General features: G+C 43.4%; 1 protein-coding gene across 3 annotated transcripts; it reads right to left on the bottom strand.

Moving 5' to 3' along the window:
• Nucleotides 1-727: 727 nt before the first annotated feature.
• LOC113030765 (uncharacterized) lies at nucleotides 728-25,956 on the bottom strand. 3 transcript variants are annotated; one of them, XM_026182463.1, is made up of 5 exons: nucleotides 25,828-25,956; nucleotides 25,585-25,736; nucleotides 9,750-11,872; nucleotides 9,090-9,392; nucleotides 728-2,655 (listed from the first exon to the last, which is right to left on the bottom strand). In XM_026182463.1, the coding sequence occupies exons 3-5, from the start codon at nucleotides 11,854-11,856 to the stop codon at nucleotides 2,390-2,392; spliced, it is 2,676 nt and encodes an 891-aa protein (XP_026038248.1). In that variant the 5' UTR covers nucleotides 11,857-11,872; nucleotides 25,585-25,736; nucleotides 25,828-25,956; the 3' UTR covers nucleotides 728-2,389. The 3 variants fall into 3 exon arrangements, with proteins under 3 accessions (XP_026038248.1, XP_026038250.1, XP_026038249.1); XM_026182465.1 differs by having other exon boundaries at nucleotides 9,750-15,232; XM_026182464.1 differs by having other exon boundaries at nucleotides 25,585-25,956.

Genomic DNA, 25,956 nt, shown 5'->3' on the forward strand with positions numbered 1-25,956 from the left:
CTAATTTTCTACCTTAGCAGATTTCAAAACAGCAGCTCTAATCAGTTCACAGATGAGTTATGCCTCATTTAAAGCCTCACATTAATGCTACAGACAGACCACCACTGCACAACCCAAATTACTGCAACCATGTGCAATGAATTTGCGATCTTGTCTTTGAAATTGTTGCTCTGGAAACGACAACCCGATATGCAACCACTCGCAGTCAGCTGTCTTTAAAATGACTTTGGCCCAATGCGAAGAAGCAGTGAGACAGAGGTAGTCTGCTATCGGTCTGGTATCGGCATGCAGTCTGTTTGTGATAATACATGACTAACTGTAAAAAATCAGTAAGAAGTCAAAGCCTGCTGCAGTCTCGACATAACCATAGACGACTTCCATTCAGAGTTCAGTCAGAATCTCTGAAATAGATCTATTTATTCTGAAATAGTGACATAGCTGCTGCAGGAACAGCAATTTTACTGCAAAATGATACAGGAATTCAGCACTGTTGCTTTTCTGTAGGAAAACGGCCAGAATCCAACCAGCAGACAACAAGTTGATTCGAGTCCTATTGCAAAGAGATGCATCACAGACAGGTTTCTCTCATCGACGCAGACTGACTATAATTGAATGCAACATGATGGCAATCAATGTGACTGAGAGTGATTGCAGTCAGTTCAAACTGGACTGCAACTGTTTAGAGACAGGCTGCCTGGCGGAGGCAACCTGTCTCTAAACAGTTGCAGTCAGTTGGGTGCAATTTCCTTGTGATTCAAAGTGGTTGCCTAGAGGTTTATTTATTAGGCAACCACTTTTATTAGCAACTAGTTTGTAAGCAACTTAAGGGGAAGTCAGGTAACTATACTTTGCAATGAGATCGTTTTCAAACGCAAGTCTCATTGTTTTAGTATGTTACACCTTAAACCTGAATAGGATTTACATTTGGACTAATTCACAGTGAAACAAATGCCCTTTTCTAATCAAACCAAAGCCTTCATAATGAAAGAGAATGCATAGTCATGACGCGCACGAGGAAGAAATTCAGTATGGAAAGCAAGGCGAAAGAACAGGGGCTAACAACCTTAGCATCAGCTAAAAACCTCCAACTTGTTCACAAAGGTATGAAAATATTAAAGTATATTTGTCTCGAGGACTTGTAAAGTAGTAAAGTTCATGAAAAAAATAACTTCAGCCCCGTTCTGGCGATCCCATTTATGAAACGACGCCTAGGTCGCAATTAAAAAACGGTACAAAATAAAAGCATCTATTTTTCGCATTGCTGTTTAGAAAAACAAAAACAACACAAATTCCCCACAAACACAGAAATAAAACAATTTAGCTCACAGTTTCCAACCAGATAGGCTACGCTAACATTAAACAAATGTTAATGTTATATCAAACTATTGTGTGCTCTTTAATTTGAAAAAATATTGGGCCACGCCCCCTAACAGGACAAATCCATGCTTAAAAAAAAACATCTCTCTTATAAAGTAACCACAAAAGAAACAACGCACACTGCACAGTGTCATCGTAGCAGAAAAACCTTTAAATATTTTTTGAAATCATAGAGTGTAAAAAAAAGGTGTTGCGCTCTCATTCCCACTTTCATTACAAGCTTCTTTTAGTGTATTAACCTGCATAATAAGTGTAATGTTCAATACTGCACTGCTATTCTTTTCTACTACACAGGCTGCTTCACTCAAATAAAAACTGCCATTACCAGCATCAAGCTCTGTTTGTCACGTTTTGTGATACGTTTCCCTCCTGGCTCCATAATGCTCTATTGTACAGTGTTTAAATTAGTAAAAAACAACAACAACAAAAAGAAAAATGTTAATATGAACCAAAAACACTGTTTGAGGTCTGCATGACAAATTCTTCTCATCTTTGTGACAATTCAGTTGGTGATACTAAAACAAACGCACGGGAAATAAAGTGCATCGAAATGACCTCTGTGTTGCTACATATGGTGGAAGCATCCAAGCGGTTCAGTGGAAGCAGTATTAAAGTCCCTCCTTTCCATTTCTGCATGCATTTATGATTCATGGCAACAGAGTCAGTATCTTCCAATGTGTTACTGTGACTGTAAACAATGGGAATGGAAAGGAAGAGGCATTAGACGAAAAAGAAAAACGTGTTGAGATATCTGAGTGATGTTAGATATATACAAAATATTGGCACATTATCTTAAAAACAAGACGCTGGATGGAGATCAAGTTGTCTAAGAACGACTACTTAAACAACTGAACCGTCCAGTCTTTTGTCTCACAGTATGAAAAGTGCACTAACTGCCAAACACAACAGCATTTTCCAGTCCTCCCTTCATGCCTCATCAATGCCACTTCAGTCCTGCTCTCTCTTTCACCTGCGCTAACTCCCTCCATACACTCGCGACCCCTGACCTTTCTCACACCTGCGTCTCCACACCGTTAAGCTTAGGCATCAAGATGCGAGGAGTCACCCCAGAGTTGAGGTCCCTCTCGAACTCCAAAAGCTGGCCCATGAAGTTGAGATTCGGCGACACCACAGGACGGCGGCTCCGCACGTATTTGTAGGCATCTGTCATTGTCATGAGGGTGTGCTTCATAAGGTAGGCGATGACAATGGTTGCAGAACGGGACACGCCTGCCTGGCAGTGTACCAGCACTCCCTGTCCACTCTGATATGCCTCCTCTGTGGATGAGAGCAACAAAACGGATGAGCTCAGTTTTCATTCAAGAAGTAAAAAAATGACCTAACACTGCATCAGTTTTTTTCTAAACACAAGTAACACACATTTAGCAACATGTACATCATCAGCACTTGCTTTTAATAATTCATTTCATTTGTAACTTTAAAGAAAAAGTTTTACCAGCTATTAAATAAACTTGCAGATGAATCACAGAGTGCATGGCACAGAGTCAGCAATTCACTTCATAGACACTAACACAATAGCTTTTAAAGGAAACAAAGGAACTAACGATCACATTGCAAGTCACTGCCTTTCCTCTCTCTTTCAGTACAAAAAGAAAAAGCAGGTTACCAGGCAACAGTTATCGCAGACTACTGACTTCAGTAGTCTCCTGACTCCTGAAGTCACAGCAAGGAGTAATAAAGCATCCCGCAAACACTCTGACACTGAGTAACCACTGTTTGAACATTAGCTCATCATTGAAAAATAAAAGTGACAGTAACAGCTATCTGCTCGACGTCTTAATAAACATATGCTCGATGTCATTCCTATATCTTCTGGTAAGGGGAAGCTTGTTAACCTTAATTTTGCTACACTATCCTTTTATCAACAAGACCAACTGCGGGTCCTACCTGCATACCATGCATCACTAATTGAGCTCACTAGCTGTCGCAGTAATGAGACAGAGGCTTGTTTTTGTATTTGAAGAGCAGTGGGACCGTGACAGTTGAAATGCTGGTACAAATAAGTTCACCAGTTCAGACCAGTGTCCTCCTAGAAGTATGCCACTTGGAAGTCATTCAGGCACTTAATTAGTTTTAATTTCATTGTTCCTAGTACATAAAAACTACATTTATAGAATCAACAGTGAAATCTACTAAAACACTCTAAAAGGTTTGCTGACTAGGACACAAAATTTTATTTTAAAAATTAGAATTTTTCTTCTTCCAGACTTCTACGTCTTCTTTGGCCCCTCTCTCTTTCAAATAAAGTTTCTTAATAAAACAGGATTATCACCGCCTTGCTAAATGCTTGTTAACACAATAATCACATGGCAGAAGACCACACCAGATGCCAACTGGAGCTACAATCCACATGGGCTCATCAAAATAAGCCAAAAGAAGATTGCTGAAGTGTTATGCTACATTTTATCGATAGTTCATATTGCTGGTGGTGTCGTAATGGTGTGGGGGGTAAATTCTTGGCACGCTTGGCCCCCTTAGTACCAACTGAGCATTGTTTAAAGTTCTGGATCGTTCTAAGGCAAACGGGGTCCCAGCAAGGTTCACCTAATAAGGTGACTGATCAGTGTATTTAAGATGCTATGTGGGTGCCTGCACACACATGTGCTTATTCAAAACAATATTAGAAGAGAGGGCATGACTCGGGGAAATATTGGTTATAGATGCCCACTCTGGTCATCTGTGTCATAATCATATCGTGGTTTTTAGATTGGCCCAGATTGACATTTTTTGTCTAGATTTGCTTCTCAATAATGTTTCTTGGTTAATGAAGTAATTTGATGCTTCTTCATGCCCAAATGCAATGCATTCTGTACATAACACATAAATTAGCACAGTTAAAAATTAGCATTGCTCTGATGTTAGCATGCTAGCTTCCACTCACAACAAAACTGCTAATTCTTGGCAGTAGGTTTACCATTTCAGTGCTGACACAGCTACTAGTTAGCACCTAAGCTGACATTTTTGGTAAAAGCCCTTTTTACATCTGAAAGATAGCTAAGATAGCATGTACTACGTCTGTCTCTACGTAATGCAGAAACTGATATCAAGCTTCTATATAAATGCTGGTAGGTCCACAAACAAGCTAAGCCTCCCATTATTTGGATTAGTATTTAAAATGTAATTACTAGTGGTGTCAGCGTTAATCTCGTTAAAATGACGTTAACGCCAAACCGCGCTAACACGTTGACGCTGTGTAGCCCTCGCACGGGGCGATTCACGTTAACTCGCTAAAGGAGATTTGCCGCATTAATGTGGTTATGGTGTTAACATCATTTTAGCGAGATTAACGCTGACAGCACTAGTAATTACTAAAGTAGAACTTTTAACCCCTTATTACTAGGGGTGCAACAATACACAAAATTCACGGTTCGGTTCGATACTTTGGTGTCATGGTTCGATATTTTTCCGATACAAAAAAAAAATGCTCATGCCTTTTTAATTTGTCATTTATTAAATTTTCACGGCACATTCCGCTCTGTGCGTTCATCATTTGTTTGAAGCCAGCTCACCTCCTGCAACTACTTTTCCGAGAATACGTGCTTCTTTTGTGGTTCGGACTCCTTCTGACATTTCTTTGGAGGTGGAGGAACATCACAGTAATTGATTAAAGGAGCTTGCTTCTTCGACATCTTTAAGAGTTCTAAACAAATGTCTGTCCTCCTCCTGAAAATCTTATGTATGCAAACACGCGTTGCAACTTCTTATCTTGTGCCCGTTTTTTATTTTGACAGCGAATGCGCACCTGCGGACCACTTATGTGCAGCCCTGGTTATTTCGCTTGTCATATTGCAGCCACAGAAATTCTTTTGTCCATGAAACCATAAAGCTGAACTTTCTTTTTGCCTTATAGTCTGATTTGTCATAACTTTTCCGTTTTGTGGTAAGCTTTTCTTTGGCTGTCACTTCTTCACCCTGACCTGTCTTATTTGGCTCAGCAGAACTAAAATATTGTGGCGAGCTCAGACAAGGAGGAGACGGAGGTATCGTTTGGTCTTGCTTCCCGTGAGCTAGCCAGGGAGCACAGCCGTTTATTAACATCTGCAGAAGAACACTGCCGCTAGCTAACTGCTCAGCGCGGCAACAGCACAGCAACAACAACAACAACAGCAACAACAACAGCAACAACAGCAACACACAGGGCGCCCTCTGACCCCGGAAGGACACACCGTCGCAGCGAGAGGGCGTCACCCGTCACTATGGCAACATAAACAAAACATAACTGTACAAACAGAACCCCGAACAGCCCTGACCCGCTACATAGCCCCCACCTAAGGGGTCAGTCGTCCTCAACGACCCCATTACCTCACACAAAGTTTGTAGCATGCGTGCTTGTTGTTTTTGTCTGCTTCCACTTGTCTTTGCACTAGGATGATGATGTACAGACAGAGGCTGAAGCGCTCCAAACCTGTCGTGAGGACTAAAAAACTGTGGAGCAACGAGGCTGTGGAGGAGCTTCGCACGTGTTTGGAGTCTACAGACTGGGACACAATGAAGGCTGCTTCTAACAGCTTGGACGAGTTTACGGACACTGTCACCTCCTATATCCACTTCTGTGAGGACAGCATTAAATGGTAAATGGCCTGTATTTGTATAGCGCTTTTCTAGTCCCTAAGGACCCCAAAGCGCTTTACACAACCTGTCATCCACCCATTCACACACACATTCACACACTGGTGATGGCAAGCTACAATGTAGCCACAGCCACCCTGGGGCGCACTGACAGAGGCGAGGCTGCCGAACACTGGCGCCACCGGGCCCTCTGACCACCACCAGTAGGCAACGGGTGAAGTGTCTTGCCCAAGGACACAACGACCGAGACTGTCCAAGCCGGGGCTCGAACCGGCAACCTTCCGATTACAAGGCGAACTCCCAACTCTTGAGCCACGATCGCCCCTGTGCCATCACTGTGCCATCACGCACCAGGGTGAGTTATAACAATGACAAACCCTGGTTTACTCCTAAACTCAAAAAGCTGTGGCTGGAAAAGAGTAAGGCGTTCAGAAGCGGAGACAGGGACTGCTACAGAGAGGCCAAGTACAGGTTCACTAAAGAAGTGGACATTGCCAAACATCAGCACTCTGAGAAGATGCAGCAGCAGATCTCAGAGAATGACTCGGCCTCTGTGTGGAAAGGTTTTAGGAATATAACAAACTACAAGCCTAAAACCCCCCACTCCACTGATGACTTGCTCTTAGCCAACACCCTTAACAACTTCTACTGCCGTTTTGACGAGCCATCAGGCAGCCTTCACACCTTCAACGACCCCAACAATAGAGGCACTTTGGACACTCATTCCCCCACCTCTCCCCCCTCCATAGAGCCATCACCACCTTCAAACTGTTCACCTGCAACACCCGCCCCCTCACCCCACACAAAAGAGGATTTCACACCACCTCCTCCGACCACAACTCTTCATATTCATGAAGCAGATGTGAGGAAGCAGTTTAGGAGTCTGAATGCTCGGAAAGCTCCCGGCCCAGACGGTGTGTCTCCTGCCACCCTCAGACACTGTGCAAACGAGCTGGCCCCAGTGTTTTCTGGCATCTTCAACTCCTCACTGCAGGCATGTCATGTGCCTGCCTGCTTCAAGTCCTCTACCATAATCCCTGTCCCCAAGAAACCTAGGATCACTGGACTAAATGACTACAGACCCGTGGCTCTGACATCTGTGGTCATGAAGTCATTTGAGCGCCTAGTTCTCTCCCATCTCAAGACCCTCACGGCCCCCCTCCTGGACCCCCTGCAGTTTGCATATAGAGCCAACAGGTCTGTAGACGACGCCATCAACATGGCCCTACACTTAATCCTGCAGCATCTGGACTCCCCAGGAACCTACGCCAGGATCCTGTTTGTGGACTTCAGCTCTGCCTTCAACACCATCCTTCCAGACCATCTCCGAGGCAAGCTTTCCCAGATGAATGTGCCTGATCCCATCTGCCGGTGGATCACTGACTTCCTGACGGACAGGAAGCAGCACGTGAGGCTGGGAAAGAATGTCTCGGACTCCCGGACCATCAGCACCGGCTCCCCTCAGGGCTGTGTTCTTTCTCCTCTGCTCTTCTCCCTGTACACCAACTGCTGCACCTCCACCCACCAGTCTGTCAAGCTAATCAAGTTCGCAGACGACACCACCGTCATTGGGCTCATCTCGGACGGGGACGAGTCTGCCTACAGGAGGGAGGTTGAACGTCTGGTGTCTTGGTGCAGCCACAACAACCTGGTGCTGAATGCCCAGAAGACAGTGGAGATTATTGTGGACTTCAGGAAGCACACAGCCCCACTCCCCCCCATCATCCTGACTGACACCCCCATCACCTCTGTGGACTCATTCCGCTTCCTGGGTACCACCATCACCCAGGACCTGAAGTGGGAGCCCACCATCACCTCCGTCATCAAGAAAGCCCAGCAGAGGATGTACTTCCTGAGGCAGCTGAAGAAATTCAACCTGCCAACACGGACGATGATGCAATTCTACACTGCAATCATCGAGTCCATCCTCACCTCCTCCATCACCGTGTGGTACGCTGGAGCCACTATCAGGGACAAACAGAGACTGCAGCGTGTTGTGCGCTCTGCTGAGAAGGTGATTGGCTGCAGACTCCCATCTCTGCAGGACCTGTACACCTCCAGGACACTGCGGCGTGCAGCCCGGATCTCAGCTGACCCTTCTCACCCTGGACACAGTCTGTTTGACCTGCTCCCCTCAGGCAGGAGGCTCCGGTCCATTCGCACCAGAACCTCTCGCCATAAGAACAGTTTCTTCCCCTCTGCTGTTGGACACATGAACAATAACCACATGATTGTCCCCGCCACTAACACATGACCCTACGCTGTGTCACTGCATCATTTCATGTTTGGCACTGATCACCACCTGCACTCATGTATATATCTTTCTACGTAGCACTCATAATTCTTATTCTCATGTATATATCTCATGTATATCTCATGCACATATCTTTCTTTCTACATAGCACTTTAATTCTTATTGTCTGCACTGAAGCACCGCAGCAATTTCCTAATGTTGTAAACCTCAACATCTGGCAATAAACCCATTCTGATTCTGATTCTGATTCTGATGATGTCGGTGTAAATGTGCAGTCATATTTGTTGTGTTCCCACTAGTGCTGTCAGCGTAAATCTCGTTGAAATGACGTTAACGCCACAACACGGCAAATCTCCGTGCCAACACGTTAACGAGCTAACTGCGCTAACACACTAGTTCCCACCCATGTAATTGAGCATTGCATGGCACATCCAACATACTGTTTTACTTTAGTCCATGACTCGCTTACCTTCAGGGTCATACATCACATGAAAACCAAAATAGTTCCAAACGCCAGATCTGAATGAGGGTGGGGGAGGTTCAATTTGCCATGTTGCAAGGAGAGCTTAACTTCTGTCTCGCTAGCTTGCCCTGCGCTCAGTGAATCTGCGTTCGACTACTCCGCCTAGGCTGCACTGTCAAGCGCAGATCCACTGAGCGCTCAACACAGACAGCATCGTCAGAAGGAAAGTTGATAAAATTTTATTTTGTATTGTTTGATACATATGCGTACAGAACCGAAAGCACCATATCGAATGGTTCAATATCGATACGAGTATCGTTGCACCCCTACTTATTACCTAATAAAGTAATCCCACCACAGTGCCCAACACTGCACACATCAATGTACAAGAGGTGGAGCACTCACCAATAAACTCAAAAACCTCCTCGAAGTACTGTCGAAGGTTTTGCTTGCTGTTGTCAGTGGCTGGGATCCTTTTGTAGCGCAGTCCAGAGCTGACGTGGTAGAGAGGCAGGTGTGTGGTCACGTTGACCACGTAGCCGATGTTGAGGCGTAGGAGCAGGTCCAGGTCCTGAGCATCTCTCTCATTTCCCAGATACAGGAAGGGCAGGATGGGACTGACCACAGCGTTCTCCGCATCAGGAGTCATCACAGACTCATCGGAAAGAGAAGCCGGCAAGGAAGAGGAGAGCGGCAGAGAGAGGCGCACTGGGAAATGATAGTGTCGAGAGGTGGTGTTAACTGCGAGTTAACAAGTAGCTGCTACAACAAAGCACCAAATCAAGAGAATACTTAAAAAAATCAATACAATGCAACGACAAAAACTAAAGTGAATCTGCAATTCTGTCCCTGATGCAAAAGTGGGTCATATTATTCTGTGTGCATTATTGGTAGATTATAAAAGCAGGTTGCACTAGAACATTAACACTGTCATAAAATGAAGCTAACCAAAAGATTTTTGATCAACAGCTGTGATCAAAACAACCTGACACCAGCTATTATGACCCAGGTTTACATCACTGACCGCAATGGCCTCAGCACAATTGGATTTTAAGCTGTTCTTACTTCTGTTGTTCTCCTCATCTTGCTCTCTGTTCAGGGAGTTCAAGGCCAGGTGAAGTGACTGAGCCGACGACAGAGTGTGTCCTCCCTCCCTGTCTCTCTGCCAAGGCTTGGGTTTGATTAGCGTAGTGGGGGCGGATGGTGGAGGGGAAAAGGACACAGGTGACGGTGGGGAGGCAGAGCGGGGAGAGGGGGAGGAGGGATATGCTGCGTCTTCGTCATGGTCAGGCCCATCGCTCATTCCCGCATCCTCGGCTTTATTCAAAAGCCTCTTCAGCGAGCTCCGACCGTCGTCGTACTCCGGTCCTGACCTGCAGCCCATAAAATCGAGGGCTGCCATTTTGCCCTGCTGAAGCCGCCTCCGTCCAGCGTGGTCTGTGAGCTGCGTCTGTGCGTACTCCTTGAGGTTTTGACAGTCCAGGAGAACGAGCCCTGTTCCATTACTGCCATTCTGGGTCTGACTCGCACAGGTTTTCGCGACTCCTACACCTCCCCCAGCACAGTGATTTTTTTGAGCTTTAGAGTGGGTCATCTTCTTGGCCAATTCTTCGGGCCAGATGGTGCGCACGCTGTAGTCGTCATCATCGGCTTGATACACAGACATCGGATGAGCTGCTGGAATGCTTCTTCCTGGGGGTTTGCCTCTGCGAGGGTTGTATGTGACCACTATGGGGTCGCTGCTGCAGTAGCTGCAGGTGGAACTGCCCGTTTGGGAAGCTTTGGGGTTGCAGCCTGTGACGCAGCTCTGTATTGCCCGCAGAGGGGCAGAAGAGGACAGCGGGGTGCAGGGAAGACATCCTCCTACAAGTTTTTTGCGAAGAATAGCAGGACTCTCAAAGTTTCCAGCCTCACCAGAGCAGGAGGCACAGCGGAGAGGTTTGAACAGGCCCGCGCGACACTCAGAAGCAGTGCTGTTAGAAGATGAGGTGTTAGAGGTGGAGGCGTTGGAGAGACACCCACCCAGATTTCTCAGGCCCATTTCTTTACCTCCTCTCTTTACTGCTCCAACATTGTGACCACAGGAAAATGAGGTGGAAGTGCTTCCACCACCTCCTTGAAAGCTAGCCGAGTGCCCTTTACACCCTCTGCATCTTACCAACCTCCAGCAGCCACAACTGAATGGGTGCGCGCAGTCGATGGTGCAGGTGTGGTCAGGGCTGGGGAACCCTCCAGCGTGGGAGGAGCAAGGAGAGAGGGGTAAACCATGAAGAAGGTGAGGGCGGTGATCCCTGGGTTGAGAGGCTGGGTGAGGCTGTCTACGTTGCTGAAGAGAGGCTGCGACATAGGTGGGTTGGGAGGAAGGAGACGGGGGGTAGGTGGAGTTTAGGATGGCAGCATGGGGCAAAGGGACAGAGTTGTGGTGGTGGGTCAGACTGTGACTATTTAGGCTTTGATGGACCGGTCCCAGTTTGGTGCTTGTCCTGTGACCTATAGAGGAAAACTCGTGGTCACATCTGTTAAGAAAACCAGTGTTTTCCTTCTCCTTTTCACTCCTAAACTTATGCTGCTGCGCCTGGGCGGGGACAAACTGTAGGACCCCACCAGGGGCTGATGACAGCTGACGAATTCGCTGTGGCCTGTGTTCGACGCCACCTGGCCTCCCTGCAGTTCCGGTTTTTCTCTCACACTGTCCTTGTTCGAACCCTGAAGAGACACATTTCCCTCTGCCACTTTTTATACTCCCGCTACGCCCTAATGAGTTGCTGAATCCTCCGCCTCCTCCACCACCTCTTCCTCCTTTGTCCAATGTCACTCTGATATCAATAGTATGCGTGTGTGAGGGCAGACGCGGGCCGAGAGTTACCGTGCCATTGCTGTGGCAGTGGCTAGGGATGTGTCTGACGGCCGCCGGGAGGACAGGTTGGTCGCCCTTGAATTTCTGCACACGAGAGGACCTGCGCTTGCATTCCAGAGTCAGAGATTTACAGGTGGGTGAATAAAATTGGGACTGAGAAGGATGGAGATGAGCAGGTTGAGCGACTTGTCCATTGGAGGAGGCTGTGAGATGAGAGGAGTGCTGCGGGATAGTCTGTGGGGAAGCCTCGCAAAGGGCTAAATTTTTGGGGCGCTGAATGACCACTATGCGTTCGTCAAGAGGGAGGGGAGGCATCTGGGTTTATGCAAAGCTGTCCAGTGAAAGGGGAAAAAGAGAGATAGAGAAAATAGTCAGGGATTTAGTCTTAGTTCACATATACACTGGAAATGAGGGGCACATTTTACATTCCTTCAGTTTAGATGCAAACAGCACGTGCTCATAAAAGATTATGAACATTGCCTTGCAGCTCCTGAGTTGTATGATGTACACAGATGCAAATGAAAGATTTTTTGTAATTACAGCTTTCAGTGGATTTTTTTGAAGAGCAAAATTATTTGTGAAATGTAAAGCTCCAAATCCTCAACAATAATGACAACTATTTTCACAACATCAACAGATTTTTAGGTTTTGTATATTTTTGTAAGTCACCTGTAAAGGTGTCTTCCTCGTGACAAACCATGCCAAGAGTCAATACAAAACAACCGACCAACAATCTCTGTTTTGACCTTTATTAACTTGGTGGTATTTCTCTTCATACTTGCTGCAAATGAAAGAGAAATTCTATGAAGTGAAGACCCATAGAGGTGCATGTTTAAGGTGAATGGATATCACAGGAGTAATGAATTTTAAGGAATCCATTTAAACATGCACTGCACAATCTCAGTCTGCTTATACCAGGGCCAGTGGACAGACGCTTTAACCTTCATCTGTATTTATAGGAATCTGACATTCAGTTTGAAACTGCTCCCGGGTAATCCTGTTGGCATTCAACTGTGAGATTCTGAATCCAAAGGTTCAAGAGTGTGTACCTGTTTGCTGTTAGCAGCAAATAATCCTAGCTAATCCTGATAGCAGTGAGGCTTCTTAGCAGCTCTGTTGCAAAAGCTGCATCAAACAAGCTTCAGTAACCTTCATCCCTCTGAGAGGTCCCCAACAAGATGTGTGAACATGAAATAACAGACCATGTTAAAAGCAGCTGAATATACTGCTGAACATAGTATGTTCTGGATGTTAACATTATGTAGCCTTTATTTTGTTTGTATGCTGAAATATGTATGTGGATGCCAAGCTGATTTGGGCACTTAACGTTTTTCAATCTGTTGAATTCGGCACAAAATGTCTTTTTGTATTTCCGTCTCTGCAGTGCATTTTCACTGCGGAACATCCTAGTGACTCACAGTTAGCTAATGGCTCAGTGAGATTCTTCACTTTGTGATTATCTGAGATGAAAGACTTCCTGCCCACAGCCATTAGGCCGTTCACCCTGTCTTTGGTAGCAACTAATTTAACCACATCCTTTGGGCCAATTAAAAACAAGCATTTGTCCAGGCCATGGTATAAACAGAAGGTCACCACGTAGACAACAACACGGCTCAGCTGGAGAGAAAGTTTTCACATCATGACGCAGCAAAAAGAGATGAAGTCAGTGTAATAATAAAACACACATTGAAGTGTCTCTATAGCATTAAACTGTCTGAATGAGTAATGCTTCTAATAACAGGTCGCTGCAGTTACTTCACAATGTCAGAGTTGAAATTTTTACTTTTTTTTGGTACATTCATTATAAACTAGGTCTGCTTTGAAAGGTTAAAATGACATATTATTGTCGTTGAGGTGAAATCCACCCATTGGCACGTATACTCTGTCTGTGATGTTCACTGTGCCGTGAGTTGTTTGGTTGATGGACTGCTTTAATTTCCTTTTTGCCACACTAGCAGACATGGTTGCACTGGTGCCAGGGCTGGTCAGCTGGGAGGATATTAGGATGCTAATGTTCGCGTTGAGCTCTAAACACAGTTTTCTCTGACAAAGAAAATAAAAACTATTCGTTAACTCCTGCCTTTACTTCAGCCATAAAAGGTGTACAGCCTGGTTAACCTTATAGCCGTGGGAGGCTGTTTTAATGTCTGCTTGTTTAATGTTTAATGCTTTGGGATTGAAAATTTGGTATAAACTAGTGAAGTGTGAAAGGGGCAACTGATTTCAGTCACTGAAAATTGATTTCTGGACCTAAGCCTTTTCTGTATGCATCAGTCTCACAAGCCCAGAGCTGTGCAACTGACGTTTGTTAAGAAAAATGTGTATTTTCTGTCCGGTTGGTTTGTTGACAGTTGCCAGATGAAATCTGCTACACCAAAAACCTCCTTGGTTGCTAAACATTTACATGGAAGATGTTGACTTGTCTGCAAACATTCACCAACTGGTTGCCCAGTGGCACTGAAACAATGCAAATCTTCTTCAAAGTTAAAGTTGTGCCTTGCTACTACAAACAGAACCTTTCAACTTTTACTTTGAAGGGAAACAGTATCCATTTCCATTATGTGCCACACTTTTCTGTTTCACTACCACACAGCCAGAAGTTAGTGACTGCAGATAAGTTGGTGCCCTCTATGGGTGTCCATGGCGATTGTGCAAATGAGCAATGATGCAATCTTAAGGAGGTTTCTAATGCAACCCTGTACACCTCGTTCTGACCATTTTCACCTACCAGCAACCATTTGCCGACCAGTTGGAGAAGTCGACCAGTGGTTGCCAGGCGGTTGCTGACCAGTCTCTAGGCCTGTGTCACTGGGGCTCTCATTGTTTTTAGCATTTTTTTGGTAAAAGACCTAAATTAATGTTTAATTTGTCATTCTGCCCCTCCACAGCTTTTTATTAGCACTGTTCATGTGTAGAACACCTTTAGGCTAAGCTTTTAGATACTCACTACTTTAATACTTTAATACTTCAAAAATGAATCACAAACTAAGATGGTTTAGAAATGAACCTTTTTGTAGTAAAATAAACCTCACAGGATTATATTAACTTCTAACCATCTTTTGAATGTTGTCATCTCAGACGCCTTCCTAGCTGTAATTTTAATTTTCGGTATTTGATCACACTGACTGCTGCTAACCAGGCACTTGCAGTGGCTGGGTTTCACAGACTGACCCTCGGTGTTTACTTCTTTCAATTTAACCCTCAGCCTAAAAGCATAAAGGCACTCCCTATACTGATCTTTTTATATTAGCAGATCTAGCAAACTAGAAGACCATCAATCCACCTGGTAAATTACATAGAGCTGTTTTTAGAGAGTGATTGTTGAGAGTGGATTTTCTTTTTTAAGCTTACAACTGTGAAGCAACATTCAAAAGTCTCTCAGCACAATGGGAGACTAACAGGTTAAAGTGGGTGCTGGGAGGAACAGATAGCTCGGGACGACACCGGCTGACAGAAACAAAAGAGGGTAGAGATAAAATACAGGGAGGCAGATTATAACGTGACACTATAAACCACAGACTACGGGGAAGGAAGGGACACGTCAAAGTGATCTGGGGATGCCTTCGGTCCCACCACAACACAGTTACCAACCCATAGAGAAAGCAAACCGCGCTCCAGCGTCCCCATGCTTATATCCACGCACAGAGTCTGGTGATGACATCCTCATCTTTTTTTCCTCTTTCAGCCTTGCCTGTGGTGAAGGGGGTGGGTGTTACAATGACCCAGTTTTGTCATGGTGGAAGTCTCTATCACTCTGATTACTTTTCTGTCACATGCTGTAAAGTGCAGGCTGGTTAGTGGCATTTTCACTCAGCTACAGAGAAAAAAGGAAAACACTCAAAGCACACCAGTGATGTTAGGATGTTGTTTCACAGCAAGAACAAAAGACACCACAGCTTTTAAAGTTTCAATTAGGAATTCTGCCTAATCTTCTAAATTAAGCCCATTCGGTGCTTCAAAGGCAACATTAAAGATTGATAAAAGATCCTATTTTCACATCTGCCAAGGAGATTGGATGTGATTGGTCTGGTTGGCAGGGTTAGATGGATTTCAGAGGTCAGGTTTGGCCAAAATGGACCAAACCAAAAGGATTTCTCCAGGATTTCTTAAAATTATTTATAACTGTGAGATAGAGCATTTAATTAAAATTGAAATAAGAAAAACTTGATGTTTTCAAGAAAATATCACAAAGTAAGAATGTCCAAGAATTAAAGAGCAGCGGCTCCAAACTTTTTTTAAGCAGTTATATAAAAAAAGTTTAAAGGCCCTAGTTACATTTGAGATGTTCTTTAGTTTTTTATTTCTCTTATTCAAATAACTCCTCAAATTACACAACATTTAACAACATGTAAATGTGTGTATGCAATATGAAACAACAGAAAAAGAGCCATATTTGTGCAGCACAGAAAATCCTGTACTTGGAGGACGGTTAACAAACCCCAGCAGAACAAGTACTTTTTATGCTAATACTTTAAGCACATTGGGTTGTTAGTACGCGAGAATAAAACAAGGGTATGAGAGCTGTTGATAAAACGATTACCGTAAATGTCGGGCTATAAGCCGCTACTTTTTGCACAAGCTTTGAACCCTGCGGCTTTTAGTCAGGTGCGGCTTTTCTATGGATTGTCCGTGATTTTTGTCATATTGTAAGACGATTTGTTTTGTGTGTTCCGCTGTTGTACGGCACTACGTTGCCTGGCGGAAGGATCGGGGTTCAAGAGTGGTATGTTAGTCACATGTCCGTCCGCCAGGCAACGTAGTGCCGTACGAAGTAGCGCGAAAAACAAACTTCAAAGTAGCGCTACGCGTTCAGCGGGAGTCGTGGATGATGAGCGGCGATAAACTTGCAAGTTATGCCCAAAAAGCAAGTTATGCCCAACTCCACCGGTGGATTCTGACAGCGTGGAAAAGTGTGAAAACATCCACGATCACCAACGGATTTTGAAGGGCTGGACTGCTGCATGATGGAGAGGAGGACACCGCCACGGCCCTTCTGAGGGTGTTCGACTCTGACACTGACAATGAGGATTTCTTTGGTTTTGAAAGTGACAACGAAGGAGAGAAGAAGAGTGGATGACGAAGCCATCCTGAGCCTGTTTGTATCCGACACTGGAGAAGAGGACTTTGGTGGTTTTAGTGCGTAGGAAGAAGAGAAAGATGGTGGTGAATGACTGACTTTTCTTCTTGTTAAAGCCGTGTCACTGCACCTGAGCCTAAAAGGTAGTCCGAATCTATTTTTCTGGTGTGCTGTAGGCTACTGTTATGTACTACATGTGCAAATATGTACCCATAACTTGTTTTTCAAAATATTAATAAAAGTGATGTCTCCAAACAGCCATCTGTTTCCTGACAATTCCCTTTGTGCATATTCTCTTACATATGATAAGTCAACATTGAAACACCTGCGGCTTTTGGTCAGGTGCGGCTAATGTATGTACAAAACAGGATTTTCCCCTGATTTTAGCTTGTGCGGCTAATATTTAGGTGCGCTTTGTAGTCCGGGAAATACGGTAATCAAATTTGTGTTTAATTAGCTGTGTTTATGTAAAATCACTGCAGTCGGTTGGTCCTAATTAACCTGCTCGTCTAATGGAATCTGATAAAAGTCTGCAAGCTACCTGCTCTGCCAACATGCTGTACATGCCGAGGGCTGACGCATTTCCAGTAATTGTATTTTTTTTTTTTAAATAATAGTGAGGGTACAAAGTGTACAGGGTTTGTTTGAAGCCTTTTTAAAAGGGCAAACTCATTGTTTTGTGGTCACAGAAACAGGCTTGTTATTTTCAATTTAGGATTTGACAGTTTTTCATTGCTGGCGCCTTGCTAATAGCTGAAGTTGACAGATCCTAGGCTGTCTCTAATTGCATCCAAAACACACACGCACGCACACACGCACACAGATGCACAACAAAGAGCAGTCTGTTATTGCATATTGGCAGAGCATGGGCACAAAAGGGACTGGCTTATCGCTCACTGAGATATTAAAGAAAGTTAGAAAAGAAACCCTTTCAGCATTTTAATGGGCCAAATTAATGTGTTACTAACTCTGACTCTTCACACAACATTTCAATAATGGTAAATAATGCTGTTGTATGTAATACGTAAAGTGTATTAGTCTCATAATTCATATCAGTATGTGCACAAAGCTAACTGTATATTTTCAATATGTTTTGAGCACTTTTCTGAGGATTCTGTATGAAACATTTGACAGCAGGCTACATGAAACTGAATAAACAAGCACCGCAGGATGAATGACACACACACACACACACACGCACGCACGCACACACACACGCGCACACACACACACGCTCATGTGTGAATACTTCAGGAAAAATATCTATACTCTGCTAAGCTTTTAAATCACATTAGCTGCTTCTGAATTAGAGCACATAAAAGTAAAATGATTTGAAATACAAACTTTTGCACTTTAAAAGCAATATTTAAGGGGGGAGGAAAAAAAAAAGAAGAGTGCCACTCAGTTTCTGTTAGTAAGAGCTGCATGATCCTGCGGGGGAGATCATGACGCCCTCCCTCGGCTCATATTCCACCAGCAGAGCAGAGATAACGGCTTTACAGTCACAGGCGAGAACCAGAAAGAAAAGGTAGACTTCCTAATGTTTTTCCATACGACTGAACTCTCCCACAGCAAAGAAATATCTGCAATAAAATTATAATTTCCTTGAATGAAGCATTAAGTGATTTCCCATGTCAACCAGGCAATTTTAAAGAAATCCAACAATTTTTTTTCGAGAACAAAAGAAGTGCATCCTGATATGCATTACACAATAAGGCCCTCATATGCATGACAGGAGGACAGTGTAAAGCTTACAGTGGGAGGGCCATCACTGCATAACCCCACAGTGATCAGTCGCAGTGCTGATTTAGGCAGTGTGGTCCATTTCCAGCTGCAGAGGCATTGCAGTGAGTGTTTTTGGGGACAAGCTGTTGAGGGGAGGGAACTGGTGTTTTTTGGGAGCAGATGGTTGTCTGGTTTTGCAAGATTGATAGCGATATTTCTGCTCTCTCTCACCCCACCCCCGTTTTAAGTAGCTACTTCATCACAATGCACCTTACAGCAAACACAGAGCAGACAGCAGCAGAGCAAACACCACTTTGAGGATGCTCAATAACTCTAAATGGGTTGATTTAAAGAATCTCTTCCACTGCATGTGTTTTTTTTGTCATGCTTCTTTTTTTATATATAACAGTAAGGGTTCTTGAGCATGAGGATGGCAGGAAACTTTGTCATCTTGAGTCACTTGTTTCCAGAGGCTGATGAACAGGCTGTTTCTGTCAGAGGACGATCCACATTTCCACATTTTTGCTTGTGTTGAGCTGACAGTGGGCACAAAATGACAAGAGGCGGTCTGCTGCTCTCTTTGCTCTTCCGCACACATAAGCAAACGGACAGATGGAAAGAAAGAGTTATGGGCACTGGACACAAGCTGGTGTGAAAGTTAGTTAACAGATTTCTGTAGTGTAAAGTGTCAAATGTAAAGGAAATGTGTTGATTCAAATTATTGATGGATGCTCACTAATAACATATAATAATAAAATGAATAAAGTAAGCTCTTTATGCCTATGTATTACCGTTTGGTGAAAATTATGTCATCATGTAATGTTATGACGCTGGATGACTCCCATTTAAAATCATAAGTAACTGATGGGATATAACTTTGGATAAAATACATATTGTCAAAACTTAACTTTGAAGATTGTGATTTGTAGCTGAAAAAAAGGTGATAAATCAAAATATACACTACTGCAATGCTAAACACATTGCAAAATCGCAATATTATCTTATTGTGAGTGAAGTATTGTGATAGCATCATAGCGTCTGGTGAGTCTCTGAACTCTAATGGTAGCTGGTGGAGTTGCAACCTGCTCAGTCAGCCTGCAAAATCTGCCCCTCTTTGCAAAAAAGTGCAGACTAATCCTTTAAAATTCTAGCTTAAAATAAAAGCTAATTTTTTTTCTACATATATGATTTAGTGATTTTAGTGGCTTAGTGAATTAGACCAATTACTCTATGTACCTCTATGTCTTCATTAAAGAGTAAACAGAGCAAGTTTCCTTTACTTGCATGGATGTTGATGGCAGAGAATAATGCACCAATCATCAGGACCTGTCAGGACTTAAACACTCGAGCGTGACTTGGCGTTAAGCTTCAACAAGCCAAGCAGCAGAAAACTCCTCCTCTGTTGTACTGCTAAACACTGATAATACACTTGGCTGACCACCAAAGCATTATGGGAAACATCCAGTCCAGAAGCAGCCAAGTACCAAGCGCACAAAATTTGTTCTACATGTAAGCAAAACACATACTCTGCCCATCATCATTGGGTGCCTTGACAGTGGAGTCACGGCAGTATGTAGTCCCCCCTTCAACACGCCCCAGGGTAGAAATGTTAATTGTGACAGCAGTGGGTTGCAGATAGGAAAAGGGAGCAGGGAGCGAGGCTCCGCCTGCCCATCTTAAGTATGATATGAATGATAATGACTAATAAAGCACCCAGCACAGATAGCTGGTTGCCAAAGTGGGTCAGAATCAGATGTGAATAACATTTTGACACAGAAACAAGTAGGTTAATGTGTCAGTGTCAGGTGTTATTGACCGACTGAGGTATGATTGTGTATTACATATTACATAGTAATTAATTACACTACTCTATGTATTAGTAAATTACGTTTTGGCTGTTCTAAGTGTACACTCAGCTTTAACATCATTTTTAAGACGTGTGAAACTCGTTCACGCACTATAAATGTTTTTCGGACTCACCTATGCTTAATGTGAATGTGACCGTTCACAGCGACTGTGTTTCGTAGGACAAATTTCTGGCAATTATTTCTTTGGAGCAAACTCGATTTTCAAATTTTTCTAATGCAAATAAACAATATTGACCAATCAGAATCCTGCAATTGGCAACAAAACGTGCACCGTTACTGAATATACAATCTGACTATCTCTGAAAGTATTTCTCTACCACCTCAGATGTGAGCTCAAACTGCCCCACTGAAATCCTGAAATATGTATGAAAGCCGGCATGATACAGCTTCAACTCCTGAATCAAACCATGAAATTCTCCCTTCTGTTGCCTTATTGTGAGAACCCAGAATCTCATTTTCTTCCTTTTCTTGTATAGAAACATCAGGAACAGCTCACCATCGCTCCTTGTCGACTCAGTTTTTTCGTAGTAAACTTTACCGTCACGTTCTTGTCCTTTTGTGCAAGAAAATTAACATCTACAACACTGTTTTACATTAATGTGTGTCAGAAAAAAAGGGATTGGATTGCAGTAGTATATTATTTGTAACAAAGCTTTGGAAGCGCATTTAAAACAGCATAAATAATGCGTTATCAACGTCAGGCTTTTCTGTAATGACATCAAGTGACAACTACTGACACCTCAGACTAAGTGAAGTTAGACAAGATAAAGAAACTAGTTTTTAAAAAAGTTTGGTTATTGTGTGCGTAAGAACGGCACAGAGATGTGCGCAAGTCATTGTGAGTCACACTCTAATCAGACCTTAGTCGCACATCTAATGATGCATTCACTTGAGACAAAGGAAATGTCTGGCAACTCACTTGTATGTGATGACTTCGTTGTGACTCAGATGCCCAAATCAGAGTATTTTGCCAACAAAGGCATGATAATGTTACAATAATGACACACGAGGATCGTTTACGGCCATTCTTAAATATCCAACATCTCAAATAAAACGCCCTGCTGTTTGGCTCAAAAGGCATTTATGCTCTCTGCTGGTGTGCGTTAGTTCTTTGCATGCTTTAATTTTTAACAGCAATCGGTCTCAACACAGCTTCCACCACTACGGGCTAGGGAGGCAAAGTCAAAATAATTACATCACCTAATCACCACAGTCAGCAGACAGAAAGTGATGGAAGCAACAGCACAAGCTGGCCAATCAGTGAGCATTAAGTCAACTCAGTTTATGAACATAGCACATTTAAACACAACAGACGTTGACCAAAGTGCTGCACCGCAAGAAAGATTATCAAAAAGCCATGCAAATAATTTAACAATTAACACCTAGAAAAAGAAGTGATAGGACGTGTGGTGTTATAACCCTCGCACATCTGTGCAGTTCTTCTTCTTCTTCTCCTTTTCTGAATTTAACAAAAATGCCAAATACCAACTACCAACCGAGGAGAAAACCAGTGCTAATCACCGGCTTGTGCTTTTACCTGGGCAGGTTCATCAAAGCACTGGGTCAACTGTTCAAACTCTGAACAGCACAGCTGAATGATTAGCCTCAGCAGGGTGATCAATAAGCCCACAACTGACCGTGTCACATTTAAAGAGCCATATTAACAGGAAAAACGCAGCCCAGGGCACGTTTATGTTTGCAACTGGTTTGCCTCTGTGTTATGACGCTGCAGATGTGCTTTGGTTGTAAAGTCAGGTTAGCGAATCTAGCTAGCACTCTGTTTTGCCTCTCACCGTCGTCTCATCAGCATCACCACAAGCACAAATAAACACTCACGGTCTTCCTCTGGACTCTTGTTCACATGGACATTTTAAAGGCCATTAATTGTCAGTGTATTTTAATTCGTTGCTGTTTATATGCTGTATTCTTAAACCTCGCAAAAAACAATGATGCTGTGGGGTGTAACAGCACAATGAGGAAGGCGTTTAAGCTCTGTGCAGTTTTATCGGAACGCCAAAGAAATGACAATCCTAAAATAGAAATCTAAGAATAGACAGTGACAAAAGGAGCTCAGGAAGAGGTTTTGTGGTTGGTTGGGACTTGAGCCCTCTGTCAGGTAAAGATAAGAAGAGAAATATTCTTTGAATATATAATCTCTGTAAAAAGAACGCCGTCTCAATTACCTTTAAAACTCTTGAAATGTTCTCGTTTCCATCCACCGGATTTCAGCTCACACTGTAACTTTCTGACATGTCGACTCTTACAAACAAAGGTAAAAAAAAAGTCTTAAAGATTAACTGTCAAACAAGATGTAACAACGCGTAGCGAAGCCCTCTGAGTGACTGTGTGTGATCATTTGTTACAAGCCTGATCTAAACCAGTGAAGGGGGAAGGTTTAACTGGCGGGCAGGAAGGCTTTAAATCTAGTTTAAAGACCTCACACACACGAGAACCTTTGGAGGAGCAGAGCAGAAAAGCTCCACTGGGTCCCAAATCATTTTGTCTCTTGCGGGTAACACCGAAACCTTATGCTATTTGACAGAGAGTCGCTCAACTAGAACAGAAAAAAGGAAAAAAAAAAAGTCAACAGCAGCATCTGTTAGTTGCAGCGTGGTAACAACACTCGGTTTCTATTTTTCCCTCATATCCTCGAAAAGAAACCCCCTCCCCTAAGAAAGTATGAGTGTGCATGAAAATAATAATACAGGACACCCCGGGGCTGTCGCGGCATCTCTCTCAGCGCCAAGGCTGGCCGACGGCGTCAACATTTAGAAGGAGGAACGCTTAATGATTTAATCATTACTAACAGTGGGAGCGATTCTGAGGTCATGTTGGGAGGATTCATTTGAGGTCTGGAGCCCTATATGGAGCCGGATCACATGTTTCAGTGTATTATTTCACATTAATCAGACAGGCTGTCATTGGCTGTTTCTTTAAAAAGAAATCAAGGTAATCCTGTGCGTTATTACTCACTTGGCCATATTTAGTGTATGTTTGCCTTTAAATAAACTAGTAATGTTTCAGAACTTCACTTGCATAGCAACCACTTTAGTGTTCGTTTCGCATTCGTAAGACGTCTTGTTATAAATGATTTAGGATCCATGTATGAAAAGCAGTGACTTCCTGTATTTGAGCATGCAGATGACAACACACATTAGTTTTCCTTTTTTTAAATACCAGCTCGTAATCCAAATTAAATCATCTACTTTTAACTGCTTGCCACCAATTCAGTGCTCCCGTTTCAGTCAGTCATACAGTCCAGCAGTCTCTAAACCAACCCTTCATTCATTACCATCATTACCAATACTTCAATGTATATGTTATGTTGTTTTATATTATTTTATTTTACTTCCTTGCACTCTTTCACACTATAGAACGCTCTCTGCTCTCTCACTTGCCCCCATTAGGATAAATAAAGTTATCTGACTCTGAATCGTTCACTTCTCCTCACAGCAGGGTTGCAAATGTGATCAGTTAATCTCCTGTGGCCTATAACACGTCAGAGAGCACGAAAAGTTTTAAACTCAAACATATTCAATTTCCCATGAAACAGAGAAGAACGAGCCAGCTCCACTCTGGAGAAGCTACTGAGTTTGCTGATTCATTTCAGGTAACAATCAAACCCTGTGATCACTTAACAGTCATCCTGACTAGTCTGCTGACTCTGACTTTGGGTGTGACAACAGAAGACCTGTTTGAGGCCTTTGTCCATTTACAGAGGATTATGCACATCCACATGGAGAAAAATGCTACTACGGTACTAAGTGTTTACTCTTCAGTCAACACTAGATTTATATTTAAGATGCCAAGTTATCATTGCCATTTTATATCTTGCCCAGTGATTATTGTTGGATCTGTATGATGCAATGTACCTACTGTACTTTTCCATGAGGAACTTTCTAAGGACACTGAAATACTGCAGACACACACATTATCATTATATATAGTGTGAAAGTAGAACATAGAGAGTGATTTTGGACACCTACGTGGCTGTAACATTGTTTCTATGGTTTCCTGATGTGTGTGCCTTCTGACATTAAACTCAAGCACATAAAGAATATGCATACTCATCACAGGGAAGATGAGGGTGTTAACCTTCATGTCCTTCAAGCTACTACATCACTCTGATGTGATCATTTTTTAAAAGTAATCTCAAGTGATGCTCATGTTCCTGTGTTTTATACATAAGTTGAAAATATTTCAGAGTTAATCAGCTGCTGTTAATCAGTTTAACCACTTTTTAAATGCCACCTTGATGCCTCTTCCCTTGGTTTAATAGATGGAGATTTTTAGCATTGTCTGACAGAAGCGTTGGACCATCAGCAGAACTGCTCGTGCTTTCACCTGGACAGGTTGACCGAAGCACTGAGTCAACACTGAACAGCAGAGCTGAACGATTATTCTCAGCGGGGTGATCACTAAACCCACAACTGACTGTGTCAGGTTAAAGAGCCATATTAATAGTTACAATGGAGCCTAGGGCAGGTTTACATCTGAAACTGTTTTGTGTCTATGCGATGCCACTGCAGTGATTCTCCTGCAGATTTGTGTCATTGGTAAAGTTAGTGAAGCTGCTAAGCAACCTGCATGCTTCACTCTGACCACAGCCTAACTGTAATCCACCAGCCTCCTGTGTATGGTGGAGTTACAGGTCATCAGTCACTTACATAGGCTGGCATATTTATGTGTGTCTGCACCTTCATCTCTCTGTAAATGGCATCAAAATCTCTGGATCCTGCTATTTAAAACAACAAGCTCTCCTCATCTCATCAGCACCACTACAAGCGAAAATAAACAGTCGCATTCTTCCTCTGCACTCATGTTTACTAAAGGCCAGTAATTGCCAATCTTTTACTTGCTGTTTGTGCAGTCGGTAGATGGCGCACCGTCTAATTTCTCCGTATTTTAATCGCATCACCGTGGCACGGTCTTTTAACCTTTACTATGACGAGAAATGAAGCTAATGCGGGCCCGGGCCAGCAGGCCTGTGCCTTCACTTCCTGCCTCTGATGTAGCGTGGACGTGCATAATTAAGAGTTCACGTGTCGTTCTTTGCTTAGCCCCTCCACGGGGCTGCAGTTATTTATCACAATAAATGGCACACGCCGCTTATCACTGCAAACACAGATGACTGATGGCATCCGGCAGCCAGCGCTGAAATGCACGATCATGCTTTGCCTTCTACTTCTTGTTTCTCTCTCTTGCATTCACATGACTGCACAATGACGGCGTTCAGGAGCAGATCTGTGCTGTGAGATAAACCGTTTGAAAGCAGATGCTGATGGGGGACTATCACAGGCTGCAGGCCGACCGGACCGTGCACTACGACGACTTACTTAATAATAAATTTAAATAAAAGATAACATCACTTACATCAAGAGTGGCAGTCCCGTAGTGTTTTCATCATTTATGCGCAGCGGAATGAGAGCTCCTCATGTCTGCAGTGGCCCGAATAGCACGACCCGATGTGTTGGTATGATCCAGCTGTGTAACACCTTCCCCTGCCTGCTCGTTTGTAGGTGAAGCTTATTAGAAAAAGGAAAATCACAAATAAGAATAATTTCTTTAAAAAAAAAACTGCTTTGACTAGACGATGCACAGCTCTGCCGGACTCACAGTAAACAGATAAATTAGGAAATGTCATCAGGGGTGCTTGGCTAACTCAGCTGGCGTCACGTCTGAGCGTGTGTCACTCTGAGCTGCGAAGCGTGTGTGAGGAGACAGTGACGGGGGAGGAGGGCTCTA

Source organism: Astatotilapia calliptera, chromosome 10 (genome assembly GCF_900246225.1).
Source record: "Astatotilapia calliptera chromosome 10, fAstCal1.2, whole genome shotgun sequence".
NCBI lineage: Eukaryota > Metazoa > Chordata > Actinopteri > Cichliformes > Cichlidae > Astatotilapia > Astatotilapia calliptera.

Excerpts from the sequence above, each read along its gene's own strand:
- LOC113030765 (XM_026182463.1), bottom strand. The coding sequence starts at position 11,856 with ATGCCTCCCCTCCCTCTTGACGAACGCATAGTGGTCATTCAGCGCCCC. Across the intron at positions 9,393-9,749 it reads AGATGAGGAGAACAACAGAA|TGCGCCTCTCTCTGCCGCTC; the intron begins GTAAGAACAGCT and ends ATCATTTCCCAG. Across the intron at positions 2,656-9,089 it reads GGAGGTTTTTGAGTTTATTG|AGGAGGCATATCAGAGTGGA; the intron begins GTGAGTGCTCCA and ends TCTCATCCACAG.